Source organism: Coturnix japonica, chromosome 9 (assembly GCF_054131305.1).
Source record: "Coturnix japonica strain WE chromosome 9, WE-NBRP24, whole genome shotgun sequence".
Classification (NCBI taxonomy): Eukaryota; Metazoa; Chordata; class Aves; order Galliformes; family Phasianidae; genus Coturnix; species Coturnix japonica.
In genome coordinates, this window is record NC_140671.1 from 7,145,129 (window position 1) to 7,166,455 (window position 21,327).

Below are 21,327 nucleotides of genomic sequence, written 5' to 3' on the forward strand. Positions count from 1 at the left end.
CAAGCAGTTCACAACCACCTGTGACTCAAGGTCCTTTGTTTCAGCTCTCCAAAATATCACATGGATTTCAATCACCCCATTGTTCTCCTCTGCCCTACTGACTGCCCGGCCCAGCAGCTCCCAACATCTGTTCTCTGCTGGAAGTATCTTTGCTTTTCTCTTCTGTCCTCTGTAGAAGCAGTTGATGGTGTCTTCTTTCCACATGGAAGGCCGACAGCCCCTTCAAATGCACAGGGAACTCTGGTTCTACACTGAAGACAGTGGTTCCTTCTGCTGAAATGCTCTTTCAGCTGCAGCCACCACCACAGTGCTCAGCTCAAGGCAGAGGACATCCCTGTGCTCCTCCATTGGAACACTGCATGCTTTTTGTCTGGTTTCAGCTTACTGCAGGCAAAAGCACAGGCTGAGGAGATGCCTGAGTGATGTGGAGAGGCAGGAGGGTCTCAGTGGTAGGGAGGCTGTGTGGGAGGGAGGTGCTGGGGGAGAGGTACCTGCTGGTTCAGTGCTGTTTGCTGAGGAGGGAGTGAGAGGGGGACCAAGAGTTTGGCTGCCCCGAGCAGAAACGTGCATGAAGAACACCTCAACCCACACCCTGAATTCCACAGCTCAGTGCTGGTGACGGGAAGGGAGGAAGGACAGGATGGGACATTTCCAGCAGACCCACAGCATGTTCATAACAGCCTTGTCCCAGCAGTCCTGGCTGCCTCCCTCCCCCAGTGCCTTCACATCTCATATTGCATTTTATTAATGCAATCCCCCTTAGGCTAGAGGGAATTGTATCCCAGGAGACATTCCAATCTCAGCTCCGCTTTGGAGGGGATCAGAGAGAATCAAGGGTGGGGGGTGTTCCACCAGGACGTTTCACTGCGGAAAAACTGGCAGACTGAATATGCTGCAAGACAGCACTAGCAACCTCCTTATCAGACACCAAGCCGCAGGCTGCAGCCAACTGCTCCGTGCTCCTGCTCTGGCTCACTGCCTCCCAAGGACTGCTCGTTTCTGCTGGGTCCACACTGTGGGCTTAAAGCTCTACACCTGGGCTGGGGGCTGCTCACAGGGTGTAGGGTTTTGCCCTTTTGCTTGGGGATGAACACAGCTGTGCATGCAGGCAGATCCGTGCTGCCACGGTGGCTCTGCTGGGTCAGCATTCCTATATACAGTGTGTGCCATGACCACCAGATCCTCACCATGCTGCTCATTGCTGGCCAGGGCTGACACCTCTCACCAGAAATGGGAGCTGGCTCCCAGGTGTCTGGCTCCCGAGGTGAGTTTTGTTATGCACTGAGCCTCTGCCAGAAATACGCCAGCAGATGAAACTCCATCTCAGGCCAAAAGACATAAAGATGGATGTGTTTTTCTTGCCTGGCTTACCTTGTGGGCAGTGCTTCTCACCATAGCCCTGTGCACAGCTCCTGGCACAGACCAGGAGCTGATTAACAACAAACACCATGGCCTGGATCCCACTGATGCCCACAAAACCACAGTGGAGCAGAGAGCTGCTCGCTGGGGGCAAATCCCAGAGCTGGAGGCAGCTGTAACTCCAGAAAGTTAATGCTGGTGAAGTTTGAATCAAAGTCAGTCAAAAACAAACGCAGAATATGTAGTAGTGGCCCGTGTGTAACTTTCTGGCCCAACCAAAACTTTCTAGAAATTCATACCAAGGCTGTTGTATGGCACACTGCTGGCTCATGACCAACCTGCCGTCCACCAGGACACCCAGGTCCCTCTCTGCAGAGCTCCTCTCCAGCAGCTCATCCCCCAGCCTGTACTGATGCATGCAATTGTTCCTCCCTACGTGCAAGACTCTACACTTGCTTTTGTTAAACCTCATTCGGTTTCTTACTGTCCAGCTCTCCAGCCTGTCCAGGTCTCTCTGAATGGCAGCACAGCCTTCAGGTGTGTCAGCCAAAACCTCCCAACTTCGTGTTATCAGCAAACTTGCTGAGGGTGGTCACTCTCTCCTCATTGAGGTCACTGGTCATCTGGGAAAAAATAAATAAATAAGCCCACTTTATTTTGGAACTGTCAAGAGGCATGGCTTGGATCCAGGACAACTCACACAATTCAAATCACCTCATTAAAAACTAAAAAGAGCTTTGAATCAAAGCGCCTCGCCAACCAACAGAAATGTTCACATATTTTACTTCAGATATTACTTTACTTTTCTGCTTCTGATTCCAAGTCTGCTGGGCTGCCCACTGAGGAACAGAACCTGGTAACTCAAGGGCTGTCCAAGAGGGAAATCCTCCCCAGCCCTGGTGTTTCCAAGGGCAGTTCACCACATTTGCCCTCCAGCCCTGTTTGCACCTACCAGCAGCACCTGCACAAACATCCACTTTGGCTGCCTGGGGAAAAACATGACACCAGGACCAAAGCAAAAGAGAACCTCTGAAAATGGGAGGGTGAGAGCAGTGACTTGCCTGATGGTGATGCTTTCCCATGGAGCAGTGGTGATGGAGACAATTCATGAGGCCATCACCTGCCAAGGGAAAAAGAAAGACCTCAGAGGAACCAAGAGGGTTTCTCTGTCCTGGGATGCTGGCTTCAGGACCCTCCTCCAGCTGCTCACAGCACTGCCCAGAGCTGCAGTGCTCCTGCTGACTTTGCAGGGATCCTGAGGCCCTCAGCCCTACAGAACACAGCTGTGAAAGTCACACCAGGGAAGCAGCAGGAAACAAAAGGACTTTGGACAGACAGGCCTAATCCATTTAAATTCAGTTTATCTCTCACCTCCCCCTTTCCCTTCTCTCACAGACCTTTTCTCTCTCCTGCTCTCAGTCCTAAGTATCACAGCAGTGTCTCACTGCTGTTTCACACTGAAATGGCCCAATGACTGCTAGTTATGCTCTTTGCTATTCTCAACAGAGAGAAATCACAACTGCTGTTTCCTTCATCTTGCACACTGTTAGCACTGGCTGGTGGTTCCTTGCAAGGCTCATGTCATGATTAGCACCAAAGGAACAAGATGTTCTGGCACTATGGCCCTGCAAACTGTCCCCCAAATCCAGCTAAACAGGGATTACCCAGAGAGCTGGAAAAAGTGAGCAGGGGAGGCTGGCTGCAAGCAAAAGGGCAGGGAATCCCCCATGCTCGCTGTTTCTGAGGCTGCAGAGCTCATCATACACATGACACAGCTGACCCCGCCTCACAAACATCCCCACCATTCTCATCCCTGCTGGCAGCTCTGGCTGGTCAACAGCTCATGGTCTGAGCCCCATCAAGGAACAAAGCATGCAGCCCAGCCTCAGCTCACAGACCAGCAGGCACTGAGGCAGCTGTCAAGCAAGAAGATCCATGCATGGGTATGCTGCACCAGTGGGACCTCCCAGTCATGAACCCCAAAGGTTGCTCCAGCCCAACAAGGAGCTGCAGGAAAGCAAGCAGGCTGCACTTGCACTGAGAGGAGTCAGCCTGTTGGTGCTCTGGAGTTGGGGTGGAAGCCCTGTATCCCCTGTATGCCAGAATCCTCTGTACATTCAGCTGCACGCTGATGTAAGGATGAGGGCTGGACAGGCAGACAGTGACTGTGAGAGCTCCTAGCAGAGCAGTGTTAGCAGAAAGGGTTTGTGCTGGCTGCACGTAGGGCTGTCAGCAAAAGGTGAGCACACAGGCTCCCAGCCCACTCAGTGGGCCATCTTCCTGCTGCTGAACATGTCCCTGCTCTGCTGGAAAATGCCTGGAATCCCAAACACACCATGCACTTTCTTTTGTGCTCAGTGTCTTGGCAGGAACCGGCTGTTCTCACGCATGGTCCCATCTCTGTAAGGCCTGTGTTTCCCAGAACACCCCCTTCCCAAGTCTCCCTTTTTAAAGAAGAGCCAAGCTGCCTGTCGCTGCCTCGCAGGCTGCTCCCACGCCTCTCCCTGCTTCCCCAGGGCACCAACAGACTCCCCTGGCATGGGCTGAAGGCCCTGAGCTCCCAGAGACAGCAGCCATTCAAATGAAAGACCCTAAAGAAAAGTAAAACAAAGGCAGGAAAGCTTTCCTTGCTGGAACCCAGCTGTCTGACTCAGAGCAAGGCAAGAAAGTAAGAACTGCTGTATGTTCCAGAGCAGTGGAGCGCACACATCACAGCGTGCAGCCTGAGCCCTGCAAACGTGTTTCCCTGCTTCTTCCCTCTGGCTGCTCCCACAGGTGTGGCCTCTGGGGCACCTCCAGTCCACCACTCCAATAAGGGACAGCGTCTATCAACCCTGGTGCTCGCAGTGGGAGCCACAGTGGGGCTGGAGCTCTGACCAGGTGTGCAGCTCTACAGCTCTACACATAAGACCTGTGCAGGGTCAGGTCAGGACATCGCCCTGGACTGCCCAGCACACAGTGCTACGTGGGCTTTTACTTTTCTGCCTCACCTCCATTTGCTCAGCATGGCAGTGCTGCCCAAGCAAGGCCACCATCAGGCTCATTTTTCTTACATCTGCTTATCATACTCAGTATTTACATCCTAAATATGGTTTCCATAAAGTAAAACATGAACAATTCATCACAAATAAAAGTCATACAGCCTGGGATGTCAGGAAGCTTTACCCACTCCCCATGCACCAGCACGGGCAGCTGGAGATCAAAGTCTCCTTATTTGCATACATTTCTTGAACCAATTTGCAGTTAAACTCTGCTGAGAGGATGCTACACAGTGCAGGGCCTCTTCCACACAGGAACATAGAAACCGGAGCTGTGCACTGCCTGCATCTCCAGGCTGAGCGGATGGAGGTTTGGCATCCCCAAAATGAAGGTTTAGCCTTCCTTCCCTTTCCTAAGCATCCTGCGCAGGGAAAGCCTTCCTGTGGGTGGTGAGTGAAGGGCCAGGCGCACACAGAGCCCCATAAATGCAAAGCAGTGGTGCAGGCACATTTCCTGCATTAAATCTAGAGATCAGATCTTCCCTATGGGCACGGCAAGGTCCAGGTGTGCAGGAGATGGTTTTCATCCTGGGGAGGGGAACAGGAAAGCACCTTCGCCCCCCCCCCCCCCCCCCCCCACTTGCTCCCCTCGTCCCGGGCATCGGTGCTTTTCTGAACTGTCACAGATGACAGCAAAACACCCGATACATTTCTTCTAACCCGCTCTGGGGCAGCTCCAAGAGCTTTTGTGGCACCACAAAGCACGTGCGGGGCGGAGAATGGTGAACGCTTGTGGGATTTCAGCACCACTTTTCGAGCCCCCTCCCGAGCCCGCCCCGCTGAGCAGCCCCAACTTCGAACACCATCTCAGTGAGAGCAGAAACCAGCTCCGGGACTGGAAGGAAGCGCTTGCAGCGTGTGTTACTTGCAGCGTGTGTTACTTGCAGCCAGGTGCTGCCTCACTCTAGATGCAGACGGCCGGAGGCGGAGCAGCATTGTCAGCCCAGGGGCAGCAGCGAACAGCCCCGCACCTCCTTCTCTTCCTCTTCTTCCTCGTCCTCCTCCTCCTCTCTCGCCCCCATCCAGGGCTGCAGCCCCCGCCGTCTCCGTGCCGTCCGGCCGCGGCTCCTGGCGCCGCGCTCTCTCCCTCCCATCGGGGCGTGAAGCCCGGGGGGGGTCAGGGAGCGGCGGGGCGGCCCCGTTCCCGGGCGGCTCCGCCCGGCGGTACCGACGGGCCGCATCCCCTCGGCCCGCACGGCTGTAACCCGACGAGGGGAGAACAAAAGGCAGGAGCGGCGGCGGGCGGGAGGGAGGGAGGGAGGGAGGCGCGGAGGGAGGGCAGGCGGCCGCGGGGGGATAAAAGGCGCTGCGGGACCCCCCCGCCCCATGTCCGAGCCCGCCCGCCCCGGCCGCTCCTCGCCGCCCGGCATGGCCCGTCCGCCGCTGCCCGCCGCCGCTCTGCTCGCCGCCGCCCTGCTGCACTGCGCGCCCGCCGCACCCGCCCGCCGCCACAAGCCGGTGAGTGGGGACGGGCACGGCCCCCCGGGCGGGCACCGGGACAAAGAGGGTTTGCGAGACGATCCCCCGCCTTAAAGGCATCGGAGCCGGCCGTGCCGCGTGAGAGCGAGGAGACGGGAAAGCCGGAGCTGAGGGGCGAGCGGGCAGCGGGGGCCGCCGGGTCCCGGCACCTGGGATGCGGCTGCGGCTGCCGGGGAGCGGCGGCAGGAGGAACCGGGATCGGCTCGTGCTGGGAGCGCCTCGTTGGCTTCTTAGCGCGTGTTGCACCGCTGTGCCATAAAGCAGCGGCAGAGCGAACGGCCGGTAGCAGCCCGCGGGGATTAGCTCAGGGTCTGCCGATGGGTTTATTATCAGCTCTGTCATCTGAGCGCTTTCTAACTTGGCTGCTAAGGATGCTGTGGGCTGGGACTTGGCACCGAGCGGCCTCGGCTCCCGAAGCGCTTGTATTATTCCAAACCAAATGTCACCGCTCTTGGCTCAGCTCAGCCGTGCTCTGAGGAAGGTGACGCCGGGCGTTCCCCCAGCTGGATGGTCCTGCTGCCCGCAAGGACCTGCGAGGCTCCCGGGGGACGCAGCCGTGTGTGTCACATCCTCCAAACGTGGGTCCGCTCCTCGCACCGTTCGTGCTCCTTCCCATGTCCGTGCATCTGCTGGCTGCGGGGTTCGGCCGGTCCCCAGCTGGCAGCCTGCTGCCCAGGGGCTGTTTCCTCCTCACCCCGTGTTAGCACCGCGCATCCTTAGTGCTCATACTTTTGGCTGGACTAACTTCACGTGATGACCCTACAAATCTGTTGTGCTAAGGAACATGTTGTGCTGGTGTGTTTGATCAGCCACGTGGAGCTCGGGGTCGTAAATCAACATTTCATTCAGTCTTTGCAGAGAGAGTGGCTGCGCTGCTTTGGGTGTTGCAATGGACAGATGTTTTTCCATCCTTTTAGATAGATCATCCCAAACGGATTTCCTTTTGGGTACATGTTCCTTATCTGATTTCAAGGCTCCTGAGGGGTGTTCTGGTGCCTCCAAGTACAGCCAGCATCACAGTGGTTGCACTCAGCAAGTAAGGTGACAGCAATGTGCCTCATCCCACTCCCAGTGCCCTGCTGGGGTACGCTGCGGGGTGGAGCAGTGACTGCAGGGAGGGCTGCGTGGTTGTCAGTGGCCTACACATGAATTTCTCTGCCCTCTCCCATAAGAGAGCTCTGCCATGCCATCACATGCTCTCCTGGCTAATTTTAGTCCTTCCACACAAAGAGATGTTTCTCCATGTCTAAACTGCAGCTGTTTTCCTTCCTGTGCACCTTGTGCTGTCGAGTGATGAATGAGAAGGGAGCCAAAGGGCTGAGCTGGGAAAGGAGTCTTGCTCCTTTAAGACAGAAGATGGGGACTTGTTCAGGCTGTGCCAGCAGGAGGGGTGGCTGAGGGCTGCACTGTCAGTGCCCCATACCCACACTGGGGCTGCTGGGTGCTCCAAGTGACAACAGCCGTAGTTGGGAAGGGAGGGGAACAAAGGGTTAAAATTCATTTTAAGGCTGGGCTTAAGAAGCTGCAGTCTTTGTAGCTCTCCTTCACTTTTACCTTAATGCCTAAGAAAGAGAAAACTGAGAGTAAAACACAGGCTGTGTCTGGTGTCCACAGTAAAACTTGAGAACAAAAGAACTCCAGTCATTGGGCAGCGCAAGGCGCGTGCTGAATTCCTGCATTGCTTTCAGCTCCCCTGGGAATTCAGAGTCACTCCGTTTGCTGGGAAATTCTCTGTGGAAAAGCAATGGCACCTCCCCAGCTGCCAGCACCGTCACCTGGGAGCTGCATGATGCCCTGAAGCCGACAGTCCTGGGATCCCTACACTGCTCTGGGATCCCTACACTGCTCTGGGATCCCTACACTGCTCTCCTGCAGCCCCCAGCTCTGCGGGCGGAAAGCAGAGCTGGCAAGGCAGCTCCAGCAGGAAGGGTTTGATTTGCACTGTTTGGTTTGGCTATTTAAATACCGAAATGAGTGCTGGGGTAATTTTAGGCATGTTTATCCTCTGCTCTGGGAGAGACTCATGACACATGTAAGCAGTTATTCTCCAGTGGGCCTGTTGTGTTTGTGCTTTCACATGCAACACGCACACACCCTGCAGTGTGGCAAATGGGGTGCAGCTGACAAAGCAGGCTGGAAAGGGAGAAAAGGGCAGAGGGGAGATGAGCACTCTGTGAAGACCCCACACTGCAGCATACACTCACTTTTACTCACTGCCCTGTACAGCCTGCCCTGGATGGAGAAAGCCCACTGTACATCTCCAGTGGGTCAGGCAGGGGGACAGTGCTCGTCTTGTGGGTTTGGAGATCATTGCCTGTGTTCCCTGAGGGCAGAATATCCCCCATAGCTCTGCAGAGGGCACCACTGTGCCTGGTGGCTGTAGCAGTGGGAGATGTCCTGGCTGCTGTCCTTGGGTTGAGCACCAGTTGCTCATCACTCACTTCAGTTTGCATGTAAATGCACAATGAACATAAAAAATCTCAGCCCTTCCTCCTCTGGCTGGAGAGTACCTCATCCTAGATTGGTTTCTTGTCTTCAAGGGGATTTCTAGGTCATCATCCTGAGGGCTCTTGAAACCTTTCACTGTCCTGGCATCCTGGGGCTTGTTTGCTTTGTAAGTACTGCTGCTTCTGGCAAACTGTTGCTTGGGTGACACCAGCAGCATGGCTGCGGTGTTAATGATGGACCAGACTCACAAACTGTCATGTAATTAAAGTGTCTGATAACAAAAATAGTCCTGCAGTGTTTATTCATTTGCTTTCTCCTGTTACATCAGAGCCTGAGCCTTTTCATTCTGACTGTGGGCATAAACATTTGCAGTCTATAATGTTTCATGTTCTGTGTTGCTTAGGAAAAATAAACATTTTCCTTCTTTCATTGCCAACAACAACTATCATCAAATAATCCGGAAACAAACTGTCAGGCCCCAGGAGGTCGTGCTTGGTGGTGCTGTGTAGTATGGGAGTGAGCAGAGAGGAACCTCCAACTGTGTGAAGGCCAGGAACTGCGGCACCTCCCATTTGGCCTCATTTGGCCAAAGTTTGGCCTTGTCCTTTGCATCCCCTCTGCTCTGTGTGCAGTAGGACTGAGCTGCAGCCCAGCTTGGAGGAGCCAGTTTTGTTATAGATTTGTTTGGTGTAAGTAAAGAATTCGGAGGGGCTGAGAGAGAGCCATGTTCAGGGTGAAGGACCAGTGATCTGTTGACTTTGCTTACACATTTCTTCCATGTTGTCCATTATCTGTGCCTTCTGACCAGCAGCACAAAAATAATTCTTCTGCTGTGGACTTTCAGCTACAGCATTCACACCTTTGTGACCATCCAGTGCTGCACTTATGGTCTGCATCCACTCTCTACTCCAGAATGGGGTGACCCCAGTTTAACTGCTAACTAGCAGCTGTAAGTGCAGCTCCAATCCAACCCCTGCAGATCCATGCTGGGATGAGAAGCAGGCTGGCCAAAATACTGGGCTCACTATTCACTCTGTGCTTGAGGAAACCAGTGCTGATGTCAGGCAAGAGCATCACCAGGAGCCTGTTCAGGGGTGCAGAGCCACTGAGAGGGCACAGCTGCCCAGCAGCAAACAGAAAAGACATGCTGGAACTGTTGTACATGAGAGCCACAGGAGAAAGCGTATCTGCTCTTCTCCACACAATGAGCTAAGGGGAGGAGTGCTCCAAGATGCAGACTCATGGATAGGAGGAGGATAATCCTACTAGCCAAAGGGGCAGCAAATACTAGGGCTATGCCAAACACTGAGTAACAGAAGAAGAAAACAAGGAGAAATAGAAAAGCAGCAGAAGGGACAGGGAGGTGGGGAGGAAGCCCATCTACTCATCCCACAGCAGAAAACAGCCCTCAGCGACAGGGGAAATATCCAAGACTGATGGAATTCATGCTGTAGCTTGTCCAGCCCCCACCATCTGACAGGGAGGGGTGGTCTCCTTTCATGTCTGTGCTGCAGGAGTCATCAGGAGCCCAGCCATGTAGGTAATTACATGCATGACAGAGAAGACAAGTTTAAGTTCAGGGTGGGCAGCCGAGGATGGACCCAGTCAGAGGAGAGCACTGGAGTTGTCTGTACCTGGCAGCGGCCTTGCTCTTGAGGTTTTTTATACATCCATTGTAGCTGTGCTGCTCTGGCTGCTTCTCTTTCTGGGTGACAAGTGCTGCCCAACACAATGAGGTTAAAGATGCTCCTGGCTCCTCGGGATGGCTGGGACACTTCCTGGGAAGTTTGGCTGATGTTCATCTGGCCCCATCGGAGCCAGAGAGATGTACGTTGTGTCACAGAATCTGAGTACTGAGACGGCTGGAAGGAACTGAGTGGGCAGTCAGCACCTCCACAGTGGTTTCTGCTCTCCCATGGGATCTCCTTTCCCTCCAGTTCCCCCTCAGCCTTTTGGTCACAAGGCTGTTAGGAAGAGGTACTTTCTCTGAATGGCCCTCTATGTGTACAGCTTTGTTCCTCTGCTCTTCTCTGCTCTGGGTTTCAGGCCTGGCAGCCCCTCTGCACTTGCAGAAATTTTGCTGCTCGGTCTCCATCGCAAAGCCTTGGCTTCTTCCCCAGTGGAAAGCTGCCTCTCCCTGTGTACACTCACTATCCCTGACTGTGGGTTATCCTGTGCAAAGGGCTGCAGACTGCTGTAGGCTCAGAGGCAGCATATGCATGGGAGGGTTCTCATGGGCTGGGGATCAGCTGTCATTGAGGAGAGCTGGCAGGCATAGACCTCTGCAGCCCTCAGGAGAGAACTGCTGGAGGGTGAGGCAGGCTCTCTCACACTATCTGGTTTCCCATCTTTCCCGCAGGCGCTACTCTTGTGCTCTGACCCAGCTCTACATTTGGCTGTTCTTTCCTGACTTGCAGAGACCTCCCTTTGCTTTTGGTCTTCAGCAATTCTTTCCCCTCTGCCGGCTGGATAGGAGTGGGGATGCCCTCATGATTACCCTACAGCCATTGCCTTCCTAAGCCCTTCTCCACAGGTTTGTCCTTGGTTCAGAAGCAGCACAGCTCTAAGCAAACCCCTAAGCATACAGTTAGGGCATACCACATATGAAGAGCTCAAGAAAACAAAGCAGAAGCTCTCTGAAATACCCATACATATCCCAGAGATGGGTGGTTTCAGTACAGGGTGGAAGGGATTCAACCTTAAGTGACAGGATGTGATATCTAAGCCTTGGGAATTGACTGCTGTGAGGTGTGTCCAGTCAAGGAGGCTGAAATCTCCAGCCTGATACACCTACTGAGCATTGTTTGGAAAGTGGTTTCTGCCCGTCACATTTCCCCTTGCTGGCTGTGCCTGCAGTGGCATTTTCCAGCCCTTTCCTGCCATCATGCTAATGTCAGTGTAGTGACGGCAGAGAGAAACTCTGTGCACTACCACTGTTTGTGCAGCGGTGCAGCAAGTGCAGGGACAGCAGGGCAGGTCTAACATCCTGCTTCCACCCAAGGGACCTGCTGGTGTCCCCTCCCAAGCCTGGTCAGGCTCGGTCATGGCAGCAGGCAGGCAGGTGGAGCAGGGAGGATCCTGCTTAAGGTAAAGTTGGGTCTGGATGGCTGAAAGCTGGAGTTTGTTCCAGCAACTTCAAGTTAATTGAACAGTTGAGACAAAATCTACCTGTCCTCAGCCCCTGTACATAGGTTCCTTCAGGGCAAGAAGGAAAAATGTAATTCCTCCTCTGCCTCTGCTCAGACGATACTCTCCGGTTTATGCCAGTGTTCCTAGCAAAAAGCCAACACCTGACTTTTCCTCCACTTGTCAGGCCTCCAGCAGTTTGGGTAGATCTTGTTACCATAGCCAAGACAGAGTTCCCAGCTCCACAATGAAGGCTTTCCCTGGAATCCATCTTCGCTCCTGCTCCCCATTAGTCTTGAAGCAGCTGCCTGGTGCCTCCTGGCCCTGGGGATGCAGACACATTCATCACCCCATGGTAGCAGAGTGCTCCTGAGCAATGCATGCACTGTGGGAAGCCAAGAGCCTTTCAGGCTGGGCTTTGGTGAAAAGCATCAGCAGACACAGCTGCCACTGTATGCTTGGCAGAGGGTCTCATGGGGGCTGAGAACAAAGCATTGGCCAGGATGCAATCCTTATGAGCTCCTCCTGCCAGCTGTCCTTCTCAGACATTAACTGCCTGGGAAGGAAGGATGCCAGGCCACTCTTAGAGAACTCAGCTTAGAACAACAGGTATCTTGCACTTGGCCGGGCTCCAGCATTCAGTGGGAGCAGGCTTGTGCAGCATCCCCTTGGACCGGCCAGCTCATGCACCCTCCTTTCACTAAAGGATTAGATAGATTCCCCATGCAATGGTTGGTGTGTTGAGCGGGCTTTGTTGTGCAAGACATAAAATGGCTTTCTTTGCACTTGTTAGTGGTGTGTGAAAGTGCAGCAGGACGCCAGGATGGGGTGGATGCAGAGGCTGGTTTCTAAGGCAAAGGCTGGCAGATGCCAAGCCCTCGGCTGGCTGACTGGCACGGAGGACTAACCAGCACCGTGAAGTAGCAACAGACATATCAAGAGCTGGACACCTGAATTGCACCTTGCACAACCTCTCTGACTCCTGTGCCCATCCATGCATCACTCCAAGGCACGGGGCAATGTTGGAGTCAAAGCCCAGTAGCGGAATTAATGCCAAGGGCTTCACACTTCATTCCTGCCCGCATGAATGGGCTCATTGTAGGGGAACAGAGGGACAGCAGCACATGGATTACACGGCGTTGTGGCAGCGCTGGAATTGAGCCAGCCTGACCCTTAAGTCCCCAGGCAGGCAGGAGATCTGGCCTGAAAGAAGGGAGCTCTCTGCAAGGGAAGGAAGAGACCCCGAAACATGATTCGAGCCCTGTGGGATGGAGCCTGCCTGCTCAAGCAGATGCATTACACAACTCAAGCCCTCCTGGTGCTCGAGCACATTTAAATCTGGCTACACAGAATGATGCAAAAAGGGCTGCATTTGGACCCAGAGCTCACATAGCACAGTTACATTGGAATCAAGCACCCCCTCACCCTACATGCCTCACAGCAGATTGGGGATTAAGCTTGACTTACAAATCACGGTGGTCCTGTGCCCCATAATCCTGCTGTTAGTTGGGAAACCAATGGAAATCAGCTAATTAGCACTGATTAATGCTTCCAAGAGGAACCACACTTTTGTAATTAAGTGTGAGAGAGTGGAGTGACCTTACTGAAAGCAGATCCACAGGCAGAGTGAGGCAAGAGGAAACGGTCCTGTCTTTCTCTCACTCACACAGTGACAGGGACTGTAGGAACAGCCACTGCTGCTCTGCACTGAGCACTGTCATCCTCCAGATTATGTATCCTTATCTCCAGCTTGTGCAGCCCCTGAGCCATGCCAAGCGTCTGCTTAACTCACTATAGCCACAGGAACAAGAACAGGGAGCACAACCATGTGTTGGGGACTAAAGGTTCACATCACCGATATCAGGGCTAGGAGGGAATACGAGTTAAAAGGATGTGGGGAAAAGTGGAAGATTTTACTCCCTTCCTAAGTGATTTGTTTCATGTTTGGATGGTCTGGTTCTCATCTACAGCTTGCAAAAGCATTTCATGCTGGCCAGCTGTCAAGGAAACGTGGACCAAAAGTGGGCTTAGCAGATGCTATGGAATTAGCCTTTGTTCACAGGTGTGGCCTGGCCTGGGAGCAAGAACCCAGGGAACTGAGGATGTCTGTGGGAAGCAGGACATGCCTTAGCAGCCAGGGAAGAGACCAGGGAGAGGTGGAATTCACCTCTGCAGGTCTGCTGTTGTTAGATGTTCATCCTTTCATCAAGACCTCTCATACCCCAGACACAGAAGTGACAGCTTTGCTTTTCTCTTCCAGGACATATCTCGAAAACATCATACCTGGAAAGAGCAGAGTCCCTGGCTTTCATCCCTGGTGGGGACTGGTGTGCCTGCCAAGGGCTTCCCCATGGGTGCAGATGAGCAGGCAGCACACTGGAACCCGCCCCGCTGTGGTGTGCCAGACCTCCCGGTGCTGCCGGATGGCCAGAACGGGCGCAACAGGCAGAAACGCTTTGTCCTTTCTGGGGGACGCTGGGACAAGACTGATCTCACCTACAAGTAAGAGAAATGTGAAATGAGAGTAAGATTAAATGACTTCTCACTCCCTAAAACTCTCCATCTATGTCCCCTGACTGTGGCATGCTGTGATGTGCTCGTACAAGCAGCAGGGCAGCCACACACCAAACCACCTGCAGGACTGCACCCAACACACACGTTCCTGTAAATGCAGCTGCTCACTCTCCCATCCAAACACTCACACAGTCTGCCCACAGCAGCACCCCAGTGCACACCTTTGCTTCCCCATATCAAACCCCAGTGCATGCTGAGCTGTGCCTCTGCCACCACACGCTCCTGCTGTGCTTTTGTGCCCCCACAGCCATCATTCCGTGGGCTGAACTCACAGTTTGTTTTAAAAAGTCCATTTTATGCTGCTGCTATTGATGTTCCCATTAACATGATTCTGGGGGAAGAGGGTGCTAGAATGGAACTTCTCTGGATTGGAGATGCTTTGGTGCTCAGAGGGAGTTGCTGATGCTCTTTTCCCCTGGTGTCTTTTGCCTTTCAGAATTATCAGATTCCCGTGGCAACTTGTAAAAACCAAGGTGAGAAGGACCATCGAGGAGGCTCTGAAAGTCTGGAGCGATGTGACACCACTGACCTTCACTGAGGTTCAGGAGGGCCGGGCTGACATTGTCATTGATTTCACGAGGTGAGTGTGGTGGGCAGCAACACTCTGCTCCCAGGTGGAGTAGCAGCTCTGTGTATGAGATGCCAGGCCTGCAGCTGAGCTGCCAGCACAGCACGGGCACTGACACAGAGGTTGATATTTCAGCTCTCAGAGTTGGGCATGTTTTTGGTTTTTCTGTCAGATGTGGGCTGCTTAGTGTAAATGCAGCTGTTCTTTGCTGGCCATGCACAGTACCGTTACTAATCCCTCATTAACTTTCTGAGTATATTTACATTTCTCTGCCCACAGGCTGTTTCCCTAAGTGTTTGTTTTGACGTTCCAACTTCAGGTCCTCCATCCTGTCCCCTGACAGAACAATGTAACTGTCTGCCTGAAGACAAATATAACTTCCTGGTTAAATGAATTTTGGCTCTTGGCCTGAAATTAATGGCTGGCAAAACATGCACAGGAGCAAAGACTTCCCTCTGTGGCCTGTTTGCACAAAACTGAGAATAGCAGTGAAGACTCTCAAAGCAGGGATGCGATTTGTGTTCTGTGTATTCACTTGTGCCACCCTCTGCTCCCTAAAGCAGTCACATCTCATGGGTTTCCTTCAGTTGCCAAGAGTGGGCTCAAGCTTGAGCAAGCGCCTGAGCCACGTGGCTGTTGATCTGAAGTGCACTGTGGTTTCCCTCCAGGTACTGGCATGGTGACAATTTGCCCTTTGATGGGCCCGGAGGGATCCTGGCACACGCATTCTTCCCCAAGACGCATCGGGAAGGAGATGTCCATTTTGACTACGATGAGACCTGGACCATCGGGAACAACCTGGGTATGGTACCTATTAAGGGAACTGTGGTGTGCCAGGTGCCTGTCAGCACACTTAGAGAATATTTAACTGTGCTTTGAGCAGGGCCCTTGTAAAACTGAAATGCAACCACCATTCTTGTAGGATGTATTGTCACTTCCTGCTACTTACAAGCCTGCTGGACCTTTTTTTGCAAAGCCTATGCCCAGCACCAGGAGCCTGGATTCCCAGAGCAGACACAGGCTCACACACTGGGTGACATACCAAGTGGCTTCCAAAGGACAACATAGCAATCAGGCCTCAGACTCAGTCCTGCATGCCCTCAGAGTATTTTCCCTTTAAACAAGTCCATAAAGGGAAGCTACCCAGGCTCCAACTCTGCCCGTGTGGCCTGGGAATGCTCTGACCATAAACAATACCACTGCAAGTCAAGACATTTTTTCTTTGCTAATAATAGATCTGAGCTGGTAGCTCACTGCTCAGGCATTTGGGGCCTGGCGTCAGTGTCCATGTGATACCACAGTACTGCTTGGGACCATCTGGACCTGTGCCTGAAGCATCCATTTCTGCAAGAGCCACCAAAACTAGCACAGGGACAAAGACACAATCACAAAGCCTGGGTTAAATCTCCACTCCTCTGAGGTTTTCCAGATATTTTGTCCACATCAGTGTCAGGGCTCAGATGGGCCACCCCTCAGGTCCAACTCTGTCAGGTGAACACCAGGTTGGCTCTGTGAGGGACAGGACTGTCACATCTCTGACTTGGTCCATGCCACCCTGATACAAGAACCTCAGCACAAGATCTTGCTCCTAAAGCCTTTCTGCTACTCAGGGACAGGTGGGTTTTGCCACTTTGCACCTCCCGCTGGGGCTGCCTGTGCTGAAGAATTTCCTACATTCTCTCATAGTCAGTGTTGGAGGCAAACCAGAACTGTCAAAACAGATGCCAGTTCCCATCAGAATCCAGCCCTGTTCCATGGCCTTTACCCTCTCTGCCTTCCATAAATAAATGTTATAAAAGGTCCTTGCAGCTAATTGCTATTTAATATGTCAAAAAGAGCTTTATGATATAAACGCGGTTTAATCTTTGCCTCAGCTCTCAAAGACAGGAAAATCCTTAGCCTCATTATATAGACAGCAGAGCAAAGGGGGTAAGATGCCTCGGGGTCAGCCCAGAGCCGTGCAGTGAGCAGGACTGTGTGCAGAGAACCTTCTATGAGGGACAGTGAATCACCCAGCACAGCTCCTGCAGACGTGCTGTCCTCCTCCCCAGAGAATCTGACAGTAGTGCTGCAGATCTGCCAGCACTGGAAAGCATTGAGTGAGGAGACTGCCAAGCTAAACACAACTATCTGAAGGTTTCTAATAAATCACTGACACAGACATCCCGCTTTGCTAGCTGACATAGGTGTGTTAAATTAATTGTGTCAGTGCTGCAAAATTCATTGCTTCTACGTGCAGCTGACCTGCAGAGGAAGACCAGGGCTCACCTTCCCCTCCACCCTTCCAGCTGGATCCCCATCTCGGTGCTAAGCAGTGACCTGCTCCCCTGGGCCAGCAGGGGAATCCCAGTGGGAGCAGTGAGAGCAGCTGACTCACGTCCCTGCCTTTCTCATCACCTGTGCTGCAGCCTGGAGGATTCCTGGCTGAAGGCAAGTGAAGGAATACGCTGAGACTTGTCAACAAACAGCCTCTGCTCACAAGCTTTACTGCTTAATGTTTTCCTTACAGACTTCCCTAAAATGTATCAACTTCAAGAAGGATCTATGATCTATTGGAAGCTAAATAACAGTTGCCAGCCAAGCAACATTTTTGTTTACTGAAATACACTTTTCTCCATTCACTCCTATAGATGCTGTCAGATCACATATCCCCAAAATACAGTCTCCCATACAACTGCTCGAGCTTGGTGAAGAAGGGCAGGTCATGATATTGAAAGAATTTTTGTGTGCTTATCTTTAAATGCCCTCCTCTTGCCACAGTCCATACGCAAGCAATAAGTGAGCTCCCTCTGCTGTCTGCACCACTCACCAGCTGCATCCCCGGAGGAGTCCCCACTGACACCAGGAGCTGTCACAGCAGGCATGATACAAGTGCTACTGCTACATTACAGCTGTAGCTAACAACTGTTGCAAGATTGGGTGAACAAAAACAACCTTTCCACCCATCACATACCTCACAATATAGGCCAGGTTTCCTTCTTTCTGCAGAGTTCATAAGTATGTAGAAAACCCTCATCTTGCTGATAGCTGATGAGCACAGAAGCCACTGGAGACAGAATTACAGATTACCAATGTGCCCAGGTTGATACTTGAGCATACGAATTCACTCTCAGTGCTCTGGAATCAGTGAATCCCTTAATTATACCCTCTGGTTCCTTAAAAATACACACTTAAACAAGGTATAGAGCTATCCAGGAACAATCTGCAAGCTAGATTTCTATTGCTGCATGTCAGACTCCTAGAGCATACCTCAGTGCATTGTCAGGAGCTGACAATCAGCAGCAACGAACCTAATACAGTATCCGCTCTGTGAGTACAGCCTGCCCATCTCACACAAACAGGCACAAGTGTTTCCTGTCTCATCCCTCTGCAGGCACTGACCTCCTCCAGGTGGCTGCTCATGAGTTTGGCCACGTGCTGGGCCTGCAGCACACAACTGTCTCCAAGTCACTGATGTCTCCTTTCTACATCTTCCGCTACCCACTAAGCCTGAGCGAGGATGACAAGCAAGGTATCCAGTACCTCTATGGGAAACCCAAACTGGATCCCAACCCAACCCCAACACAGCCAGCAGAGCTGCCCCAGCCAGACCTTGAAACAAATGAGATCACCAATGTGAAGGTAAGTGAACAGCTTGTCTGTGTCTCCTTTAACACCATGGCTTGTTCTCAGCTGCTGGGACTGCCCACACCATGGGGCCAGCAACAGGCTTGCACATGGTTTGTTGCCTGTTTTCCTCCCACACTAGTGAGCCCAGTTGTAGAGCGACATCCTGGACATGGGGATGTCTTATCAGCTGAACCCAGCCTGGGTGAGGTTGGCTCTCATGGGTCCCAGCCCCTGACCAGGCCATGCTTTGGCAGGCTGTGCAGCCCGATGCTTGCGAGACAGCTTTTGATGCTGCAGCCACCATCCGAGGAGAGCTGTTCTTCTTCACATCTCGCTACGTGTGGCGGCTCCGAGCTGGAAAGCTGCAAGCCGGCTACCCAGCTCTGGCCTCACGTCACTGGCAGGGGATCCCAAGCTCTGTCGATGCCACCTTCGAGGACCCTCTGGGCAATATCTGGTTTTTCCAAGGTAAGAGCTGGACTGGGATCAGACGGCTCAGAAGTAAATCTTTTTTTACAGAGGGGTATTCAGGACACAACAAGTCCCTGCAAGGAGAAACCCTTAGGGTACAATCAGCAAATCAAGATCCTTGCTGTTTATTTCTTTCTCTGTTTAAGCTTTTTATTGAGAGGGGAAGAGAGTAGAAAGGGTCACTTCTACTTTAGACACAGCCAAGATACACCATTCTCCTCCTCTGGAACACAACTGTTTTGAGCCTCTGCCCTGGCCATGCTGCTGGCAGAGGAGGAAAGAAACACCTGCAACATCTCCCTTGGGGATGAAAATGGGAGAAAAAGGGCAGGTTCATTGCTGCCCACAGTTAATGAGTTTTGCTAGCACCCCAAAACCATGAGCCCACAAAGAAGGGAGACTTAGTGCAGAGCCAAGCTACCTCCAGCCACCACAGGGATTCAACATCAGTCACCACAGTGGGGTGAGACCTCCTGGATAACTCTGGAGCTTAAGACCAGCGAGGACTCCTGTTTAAGCTCCATTATTTTCTCTTTCCAAGTGTGTATTTAATAGCAGGGACACGCACTTTGAGACCAAGCACCAGAAACTACACCAAGCAGCTCTGCAGGCACTTTTACCACATAAACATATTGCTTAGTGCCTCACCTCACACCTTCAGTGTGAAAACTGGCGGGCTCCCACTGTGAATTCAAATGAGATAAGGGGAAAGCATTACATACCATCGGGCAATTACAAATTTTTCCCAATTTAATCTAAACTGGAAATATGTTCTCAGCCTCTATTTCAGCTTGGCAACAAGAAATTGGGTTCTGTAGCTTGCCTCTCTACAGCCACATCCCCCTTATGCCTGTGCATGACTATGTATGAACTCCAGATAAGCTGGCAGGGTAGGGGCTGATCCCTGGACCCTACCTAATGCACAGATGTGGCACACATCACATGTGCCCCCTTTGAGTCAGCCCATAACCCATTTTGCTTCTCTGAACCCACCTGGCAGCCCCACACCTCACCACAGACATGCCACAATAATCAGCCTTTGTCTTGTCAAACTCTACAGCTTTGTGGATTTCTTTACCAACAATGGGTTCTACTCCTTTTCCAGCATAACCAGAGCAAACTCAAAGCTCAGGTCTGATTCAACTGCCCAAATGCATCCTCAGAAACTACAGGCAACCCCATCAGACTGGAGCAGCTAGAGAGAAACATCCTTTCAAATGCACACAGGCCTCTCTAACACCACAACCGTGAGCCTGTGAGAGGCCAGGAAAGGTAGCCTGGTACATAGTATGTAAAGCTAAATCTTGTATTATAACTTCCACAGATACAGAAGAGACAGCTGCCAAGAATCCTCCCAGTCCCACCACTGGGTTGTACTGAGGGGAGAACTGAATTCCTTACTCCCTTGGTGGGCATTCATGAACAGCTTTCCCTGGGAGCTCTGCCCAGGCACCAGCTCCAGTCTGCAATTCCATGCCAAGTTATCTGACATCTAAGAACTTCTGAACATGTGTTTCCCCTTTTCCATCTCCTTACCAGATTCTCAGTACTGGATTTATGACGGCGAGAGACGAGTCTCTGGTCCCACACCAACTGTAGAGCTGGGCCTCCCTGCTTCTCCCGTGCAGGCAGCTCTGGTATGGGGGACAGAGAAGAACAAGATTTACATCTTCAGTGGAGGCAACTACTGGCGCTTCAACCCTCGCACACGCCAGGTGGACAACATCTACCCCCGGACCATGGCTGACTGGCGAGGCGTCCCACAGGAGATTGATGCTGCTTTTCAGGATGAGCTGGGTCAGTGCAGCAGGGACAGGCCCTGCTCTGGGGCACGTGCTCAGGGTGATGCTACTTCCCACCAGACCCAGCTGTTACCACTCCCAATAGTGACAAGCCCAGCAGCTCTGCCTGCAGTTCAGCCCAGGCAGCAGTGCTGAACTGCTTTCAGTAGTACCTAGTGCAGACAGCTGAGTGAAGGCTGGCTCACTTACTCCTCCCTCTCTCCTCCACAGGTTTTGCCTATTTCCTGAGAGGCCGAGACTACTGGAAGTTTGACCCGGTGCAGGTGAAGGTTCTGGAAGGTTACCCCCGTCAGATCAGCCAGGACTTCTTCAGCTGCACACCGTCCTCCAACTCCTTCCGATGAAGGAGCATCCCCTACTTTTCCCTTCCAGCCCTGACCTCCAGCAGACACTGAGGGCTCTGCTGCCATCCCTGGCTCCTTCCAGGCGCAGACTGACACAACAGACGTGTCACAACAAGTGACAAAGTTTGCTCCTCTCCCGTTCCAGCAGCAGCCCCAGCTTTGGTCCCTGTACAGAAGCATCTGCCACATTCCTTACAGACACGAGCAGCCTTAATGTGGCCGGGCTGTTGTAGCTCTATCATCCCAAAGCCATCAGGCCTTGGAACGGGACCCCCCCCATAACACCGACCCGCCGCCATCACCCCCCGCGCTGTGAGGCCGCAGCCCCTCAGCCTGCCCCATCCCAGTGCTGGACACTGCCCATCCGCACGGTGCTCCCGGGTACAGAACCAAACCCGTGGGCGTCAACTTTTGTACGACGCGTATCAACTCTTTTTATATCTATATCTATATATACTGTGTATATACGTATCGATGTACCAATAAAGCGCCTCTTTTCTACCCGCCGC

The 21,327-nt window shown here is 52.6% G+C and overlaps 1 protein-coding gene and 1 long non-coding RNA gene across 2 annotated transcripts; one reads left to right on the forward strand and one right to left on the reverse strand.

The window, feature by feature from the left end:
* The first annotated feature begins 5,647 nt into the window (after positions 1 to 5,647).
* MMP11 (matrix metallopeptidase 11) lies at positions 5,648 to 21,319 on the forward strand. The gene is made up of 8 exons (XM_015878030.2): positions 5,648 to 5,855; positions 13,711 to 13,952; positions 14,461 to 14,604; positions 15,261 to 15,394; positions 17,966 to 18,213; positions 18,456 to 18,669; positions 20,212 to 20,469; positions 20,685 to 21,319. Exons 1-8 carry the CDS (start codon positions 5,724 to 5,726, stop codon positions 20,816 to 20,818), a joined length of 1,506 nt encoding a protein of 501 aa, XP_015733516.1. The 5' UTR covers positions 5,648 to 5,723; the 3' UTR covers positions 20,819 to 21,319.
* LOC107321289 (uncharacterized) lies at positions 11,039 to 13,946 on the reverse strand. The gene is made up of 2 exons (XR_001558526.3): positions 13,734 to 13,946; positions 11,039 to 11,774 (listed from the first exon to the last, which is right to left on the reverse strand). It is a non-coding gene; the product is annotated as an uncharacterized LOC107321289 (long non-coding RNA).
* Positions 21,320 to 21,327: the final 8 nt, after the last annotated feature.